Raw genomic sequence first — 7,771 nt, 5'->3', positions numbered from 1 at the left:
CGGGCTGAGCTGGCCAGCGAGCGCGGCATCTTTCCCGAGCGCATCTCGCAGGGCTCCAGCGGCAGCTACTTCGTTAAGGACCCGCAGGGGGTAAGCCGGGCGCGGCCCCGCGTGGTCCTCGGGGCCTGCGGGCTGCGGAGGGGTTTCCTGCAGGGAGAACTCGTGGTGCTGGTCCGGGGGTTACCGGCCGTGGAGAGCTGGTCTGAGCTTCCCTGGCGAGAAGTGCAGTGGGACCAGCAGCCAGAATGGGGGGGAGGGTGTGTCCAAGTGCTGATTCAGCATCTTCTGTGGCTCTCGTGCCCACAGAGGAGAGGTCACACTCTCTCCGAGGTCTGTGCATCTCCTAACCATGGTGACTCCAGCTCTAGGCCTGTGATTCTGTGAGCTGAGCTGGTTTTGGCCTGTGAGAGGAGTGAGATGTCTCCTCTGTGGCTGTATTGTTGCTATAGTGGAGGCAAAGTGCTTGGCATGTAGCTGGTCCCCCACAGACCTGGTCAGCTGTGGGGCAGCCATCTCTGTGCTGCTGACTGGATGTGTTGCAGCACAGGCTGGCTTGTCTTGTGACCTGCTGCACCCAGACCAATTATTTGAGCTGCTGCTGCTTCCTGTGACTCCCTCACCACGTGTGTGCTGGGATGCTTCCTAAGGAGCAGGACTGGGCTCTCTGGTCTCTGATGTGCTCTAGTTTTCCTGCCCTGGGTGAAGCCTGGCTCCTGGGAGCTCTGACAGGCAGGTCCCAGCTGAGCTGGTGGTCTCTAGGGAAATACACAGTTCCTCCTGACACCGCCTTGCTCCCTCCTGCTCCCTCCTGTTGCCCAATATGAGACCTGGAGTCACTGGAGTGGGTGGCCGGATGAGCTGCCTGGGGGTGGCAGGGCAGAGGCTGCCTGGCTGTAGGAGACCCGAGCTCAAGGAGGGCTGGTGGAACATAAGTGCGAGGAGCCAAAGTCTGTGTAATCCCGGCCTTGTCACCTGGCGGGTCCCCTGGACTGCCCTGCTGTCAGCAAATTTGTTGTGTGACTGGTTTCTGTCTATGGTTGCCAAAAATGTCCCACTACTGGCATGGGAGAGAGTGCAGTGTGTGGATGTTGTGGGCAGCAGGGGGAAGATACTGGGGGGAAAACCTTTCCTCTGTGTCTGCTTCCCTCAGGGCTTCTGGGGCCCGAGCTGTCCCAACCAGGCTGTGCTGCCCAGCCCTGGCGGTTGTGGTCACCCCATTGCTGACTGTGCTCCTGTGCTGGCTGGGCTCCCTCTGCTCTGCTGCTGGCACCAGGCAGACCTGTTTTCCCTGCCAGTGCTGCTCCCGGCACAGGTCTGCCTGGAAGGGAACACTGCGCTGCCAGAACTCTGGCCACCACTTTCCTGCTGTCCCTGCCTAGCTGGACCTTGCTCTGCTGGAATGGCTCCATAGAACACAGGGCTCCGTCCTGCCAGAGCTCCTGACAAGCCTCTTTGCAGGCTCATATCCAAGGACGTGTTGGCAGCTGTGTGCCTTCACGTGGGGCTGGTGAAGGGGATTGCCTGCCTGCCTGCCTGCCTAGTGGAAGTGGCTCCACCATGTGATCTGGGCTGTGATCCTGGCTCAAGTGATCCTGTTCCCTCAAACCCTTCCTGTCCCTCTTCCTAGTGGACAAAACCTTGCTTCTGCCTGCCCTGGGCTGGCTTTTGGCCCTTGACAGACTGGGATTGCACTGGGGTTCCCTGCTGAGGTGCCGAAACTCATATTTAACTTCCACATTCTGACAAGAGCTCAGCTTGGGGAAGTGTCACCCACTCAGGCCATGACTGGCACCAGCCTTGGGGAGGAGGGCTTGTGGCGTGTGCTCCTGAGTCACCCTGGAGCGGGGGCTGCCAGCCTGGAGCTGCTGCACAGCCCCCCAGGGATCCCTGGCCTTTGGGGACAGGTGGCCTTTCTCCTGCCCCAGCCCTTGTCTCATCTGTGTGGCTTTGCAACCCTGGCTTGGTGAAGCAAAGGCTTCTGTGCCCTCTGTGCTGTTGCCCCCACTGTCGGGTCAGTGTGCGCGAGGCTGGATTGAGGGGCCGAGTGTGCTGCTGGTACCATCTGATTGCCAGTTTGAAGCCACCTGTGCCCTTTCATACACAGCTGACTGGGAGAGCCAGCCCCTCTGCTGTCTCTGCTGGGCCCCCAGCACAGAGCCCTGCCTGGGCTGGTCCCTTCTCTGGTCAGTTGGGGATCAGCTCTGTTCCATGGACTTTGGAGCCAGGGCAAGATTTGCTATTCCCTCCCTTTTCTGTGTGGATGTAATGACCAACAATGAGCAGTACATTCTCCGGCTATCCAAAGGTTACTGGAATGGGACTGGTATGTTTACCAGGGGACTGCATCATCACTGGTGTTTTTTTCGGACAAAGTCTTTGGGCAGTACCCCACTTTTGTGGAATGGGTCACTGGTTGGGCAGGAGTCCCTCCCATCCCCTGTTTGCCTCCCTCCTGGGAGTTGCAGGGTTTGCCTGGTCCCAGGGGTTGGTTATTGGTCCCAGTGAAGGGCTGTTCTGGGGGCCTGTTCCTGAATGTCCCCACTGTGGGCTGGGGGAGGTGGTCCCACCTCTGCCAAGTGCCTGGAATCAGCCTTCCTCCCTCCCACTCACAGAAAATTATTGGCGTCTTCAAGCCCAAGAATGAGGAGCCATACGGGCAGCTGAACCCCAAGTGGACCAAGTGGCTGCAGAAGCTGTGCTGCCCGTGCTGCTTTGGGAGAGACTGCCTGGTCCTGAACCAGGGCTACCTGTCGGAGGCGGGTGCCAGCCTGGTAGACCAAAAACTGGAACTCAATATTGTTCCCCGCACAAAGGTGAGAGGAAAGCTGCTGGGATCTTTTTTGGGAAGGCTCTGCTTGTGTCTTGTCTTGTGGCACTGCTGACCTCGTAGATTGAGAGCTCTAGACCAGGACTGTTCCTGCTCTAGCTGTGGGGATGCTTGTGCTGGGCAGAGCTGTGAGAAATGCTGTGTCTTGGTTTTATCAGGCAGTCCTGTGACTGCACTCCTGTCCCCCCAGGTGGTGTATCTGGCCAGTGAGACCTTTAACTACAGTGCCATCGACAGGGTGAAGTCCCGAGGAAAGAGGCTGGCCCTGGAGAAGGTGCCGAAAGTCGGCCAGCGCTTCAACCGCATTGGTCTGCCACCCAAGGTAGGGCTGCCAGCCTGCACACCTGCCTGCCGGCACCTCCCTGCCCTCTGTGGCCTTCCGTGACACAGCCTCTCCTTGCCTCAGGTGGGCTCCTTCCAGCTCTTTGTGGAAGGCTACAAGGATGCTGACTACTGGCTGCGGCGGTTTGAGGCTGAGCCACTCCCGGAGAACACCAACCGGCAGCTGCTGCTGCAGTTTGAGCGGCTGGTGGTGCTGGACTACATCATCAGGAACACAGGTAGGGCCAGCTGCCTCGTGTGGGATGCTGCCTGCTCCGTCATGTCCTATCATGTTGGAGAAAGGGGAGGGAGATAGGGTCTTGGCTTTTCCCAGCACCTGAAATTCTTCTCAATGCCACTCAGTTGCTGCCAGATGACATCTGCCTCTGGGCAGAGTGCAGCTGCTGTGGCCATCCAGCACTGGGGGCTCTGGCTGCTGGCCTGCGTTCTAGCAGATCTGGATCCACCACTGTGCTTGGCTGAAAGTTTCCCAGCTGTGAGGTTCCAGGGACATCCAGAGATCCAACACCTGGCTGTGCCTCTATATCGCATCTCACAGTGGGTTCCTGAGTTCCTGCCTGGCTGGAAGGGTCGGGGTTGCACTCTGGGGCTTGCAGGCTGACCTTTCTCTTGCAAACTGGGAATACGTGGACCTCCAGGGCTAGCTTTGTGAGGGTTGACGTGACTTCCCAGGCCCACAGCAAATTTAAGGTCTCTGGGCCTAGAATGTCTCTGTCTCACTTCTGGGTCAGAGGAGGAATAGTCTTCTGCCCAGCACAGTGCAGGGAGGCCCTGGTGGTGACGCAGCTGGTTTTATCTCCCTGCAGATCGGGGCAATGACAACTGGCTCATCAAGTATGACTGTCCCCTGGACAGCGCAGGCGTGCGGGTGAGTGGCTCCTCCTGGGCAGGGGCAACATGAGGACTCCGCTTCTGGAAGCTGACTGCTTGTCAGGCCAGACAGGAATTTCCCATCTGGGTTCCAAGCGTGTGGACACCTGATCTTGTCTCCTGGGCCTTTTATTACCCTTTGTGTTGGTGGTTTGTGGCCTAGTGGGACTTTGTGAGAATGCTCTGTGGGGAAAACTGGTGTTGCTGGACCTGTGAATCCTCAGAGTGAGGCCTTGGGGGGAAGCAGCTTTGTTCCCCTCCCACCCGAAACAGATAATGTTTCCCTGTGGGCAAGGGGCTATGCTACAAGGCAAGAGGCTGCTGTACTTCTGTGGTAGCCAGGGCAAAGATCCTGGCAGTGGGGCTGGAGTGGGAGAGGGACTCTTCCTGCTAGGGGAGGCCTCCTTATGACATGCTTTGCTTCCTTCCAGGACAGTGACTGGGTGGTGGTGAAGGAGCCCATCATCAAGCTGGCTGCTATAGACAACGGTTTGGCCTTTCCCTTGAAACACCCAGACTCCTGGAGAGCATGTGAGTCCCTTAGGCTGTGCCAGGACACTGTGGCAAGCCATACAACCCCATGCTTGGGCATCCTCCTTAAGGACTGTAGAGGAGAGGACTAGGGCTGTGCCTCTGCAAATCTCTGGGTTCATGGGAAGTTCTTTCTCAGCAGAGACTGTAGGAAGCTGATGCTGGACCTTGGGTCCCAGATGCAGGGGAATCAAGGGACATGTGGCACCGTGCTTTGCCTTCCCAAGTTCTCATGTCTCCTGCTTCCTCCCACAGACCCCTTCTACTGGGCGTGGCTTCCCCAGGCCAAAATCCCCTTTTCACAGGAGATCAAGGACCTGATTCTTCCCAAGATCTCAGACCCCAATTTTGTCAAGGACCTGGAGGAAGATCTGTATGAGCTCTTCAAGGTGTGCTGGGGAAGTGGGTGAAGATGATATGGGAGGAAAAAAAGTGGGAGTGGTGTTGGGGAGCTCCCAAGGCTGCAGGGGAAAGAACGGTGGCCAAGCTTCTAACAGTGTTTCCGGGCTGAGGCATAGCAGGGTTTTCACTCTACCAGGAGCTGAAGATTAAGCATGGGGAGAAGCAGGAAACCCATGGGACAGGGGGAGAGGCTTACTTGAGGAGCAGTCATCTTGTGCATGGCATGAGGCAGTGGATGGATCCCACTGTGTTCTCTCTTTTGCAGAAAGACCCTGGCTTTGACAGAGGACAGTTTCACAAGCAGATTGCTGTCATGAGAGGCCAGGTAAGCTGTGTGTGGGGAAGGCAGAGGTGGAGTCTCGTCCTGCCTGTGTGATAGGAAGGGTGCTGGAGTGGATGCTCTCTGTTGCTCCTGCAGGGCAGCTCAGGCTTTGCTCTGTTGTGCCATACAGATCCTGAACCTGACGCAGGCGCTGAAAGACGGGAAGAGCCCGCTGCACCTGGTTCAGATGCCGCCTGTGATTGTGGAAACAGCGCGTTCCCACCAGCGCTCTGCCAGTGAGTCCTACACGCAGAGCTTCCAGAGCCGGAAGCCTTTCTTCTCATGGTGGTAGCTGCGGGAGCCACAGACAGGGCTTGGCCATCTCGGACTAGCACTGCAAGAGGAGCTGGGCCATTGCTGGCTTCTGTGGCTGGGACTTGGCCTTCAGGGTAGAGCGAGCAGGTGCAGCTGGAGGAACCTGCAGCTGAACTGGAGGAGCCAGGCAGGTTGGGCATGGTCCCTCCCCAGCTCCATTGGAGCTCGGTGCCCTGTCTGGGGCAGAGGCCAGGGGAGGTGTGGGAATCCGCTGGGAACTGTGGCGTGGCTGGGACCCTGCCCCTGCCTCCCTTCCTTGGCCTGCATGCGGTTCTGAGCACCTCTGCATGGGGCTCTGATGAACAGGCTTGCCCAGGCCAGGATCCGTCCAGCCCTTTACACCAGCCACTGGCCCTTTTCTTTTCCCACCGTGCCAGCTGCTGGGCTGGGAAGGCCTGTAGAAGGTGATACCCCCTCCCTTTCCCTAAGGGTGTGGTGTACTCCTCCACTGTCCCTCCTCTGCCCCAACCCCGTGCACACTGCTTTCCTCAGGGGGAGTTCCTGCTGCCCACGGGTGCAGCGGGGACCACAATGAATGGCTGTTCTCTGGCTGGGGGCTCGAGGAGGGGACATAAGAGGGACAACACATGGGACTGGCTTGGGTGCAGTTAGACACTAAGGGGAAAGAGGTGCTGGATTATCCTTGAGAAGAGCAGGTGGCTCCCCCTCTGCTTCCCCAGTCCATTTCTCCTGCCAGGTTTCCACAGCTGCTCTCGCTTGGCTTTTTCCCCTGCTCCCAGCAAGCTGCCTGGCTGCTGTGCAGCCAGCATGGTGCCAGCCTTGTCTGTGCCTAGGGACCCCCTCGAGGGGCAGGGGTCTGCCAGGGAAGGGCTGGAGGGGCTCTTCTGCCACATGGGTGGGCGCATTAGGGGACCAGCATGGACTCCTGGCTGCCTTGGAGCTGACAATCTCGCAGGCTTGCTGTGGGTGGGGGAGGCAGGGAGCCCCCTTCTCCCCAGCAGCTGCTGAGCTTGTGTTGTATGGAACAGTATCAGGGCTGCTGCCTGCACTTGCTTGCCTTGAGCTGTGGCTTCTCCTGCTGCTGGGGGAAATTGGTGTTGGGTCTTGTTGTCCTGTTAGCCCATCCTCGGGGAGTGAAGGGGATGATGGCAGGTTGGGGCTCTGCTGTGTGGGCCTGGGAGGGGAGAGCAGCTCCCCTGTCTCCTGCAATGGGTAGCGTGCTCAGCACTGGCTGTGCAAGCACAGGGGGGGGCAGCAGTGGAGACCCCAGCTCCCCGGCCAGGCCCAGCTGCATCTGACTGACCCAAAATGTATTGTTCTAATGCACTGTAGAAATGTATGTAATGTATTTAAACCATGCAACTGTCTGAATAACAGCTGCCGTTCAGCCGGCCACATCTGTGTCTCTGCTGCACCCTAGAGCAGGTTGGGGCTCCTCGGACAAGGTGGCCTGGCTGGTATCCATGGATACCTGCTCAGGGATGCATTGGTCTCCCACAACTGCAGAGTTGCTGCTGGGAAGACCCTTTCCCACAGGGTCTGCTCATGCTGGGTGTTGAGGGGGGCCAGCTGCCCAGCCTGCCCCTCCGCACCCTGTGCCTGCAGGTCCTGCACCAGCCTTTCCCAGGCCCAGTGGCTCTTGGAGAGGGAGCTTGGCCAGCTGGTCCTCCAGCAGAGAAATCTTTCCTTGGAGAATCTCTGTTTCTCTTCCGAGCAGTTCTTGTCCTGCAGGGCAGCGTGCAGCTTGTTCTCCAGCTGTCCCTGCGACTGTGCCAGGGCAGTCACTGCAAGTGACCGTGCACTGGAGCACACTGCCCCTAGAGGCTGTGGAGAAGCCCCCACTGGAGGTATTCAAGAACTGCCTGGATAAAATCCTGTGCAATGTACTCTAGGATGACCCTACTTAAGCAGGGAGGTTGGACCAGATGAGCACTGTGGTCCCTTCCACCCTGCCCCGTTCTGTGAGGCTGTTCCCATTGCACTGGGTGCAGTACAGTGGCCTCGACCCCGGTCCTGCCACCTTGAGGGAAGGCCAGGATGGGCAGGACACAGCCAGAGCCTCACAGCCACCACTATCCACCCTTTATTAACCATTCATTGCACCCTGCCCAATACACTTAGTGTCCTCGGAGAGCCCGGCACTGCCGACACCTGCTCTCCAGCAGCCGCCCTCCACGGCCCCGGCCGCTCAGCGCTGCTAC

General features: G+C 58.5%; 1 protein-coding gene across 1 annotated transcript; it reads left to right on the top strand.

Moving 5' to 3' along the window:
- Positions 1 to 3: 3 nt before the first annotated feature.
- Positions 4 to 6,965, top strand: PI4K2A (phosphatidylinositol 4-kinase type 2 alpha; the record flags this gene model as incomplete). The annotated part of the gene is made up of 9 exons (XM_018069223.2): positions 4 to 90; positions 2,613 to 2,813; positions 3,018 to 3,149; positions 3,234 to 3,387; positions 3,976 to 4,037; positions 4,471 to 4,570; positions 4,826 to 4,959; positions 5,238 to 5,297; positions 5,425 to 6,965. Coding segments are annotated over 9 exons (1,092 nt in total), but the record flags the coding sequence as incomplete, so codon positions are not given.
- Between the last annotated feature and the right edge of the window lie 806 nt (positions 6,966 to 7,771).

The sequence above is a fragment of the Manacus vitellinus genome, unplaced genomic scaffold (assembly GCF_001715985.3).
Source record: "Manacus vitellinus isolate BGI_N305 unplaced genomic scaffold, ASM171598v3 scaffold_15_pilon, whole genome shotgun sequence".
NCBI lineage: Eukaryota > Metazoa > Chordata > Aves > Passeriformes > Pipridae > Manacus > Manacus vitellinus.
The sequence above is the reverse complement of the archived record's forward strand: the minus strand, read 5'-3'. Positions and strand labels throughout refer to the sequence as shown.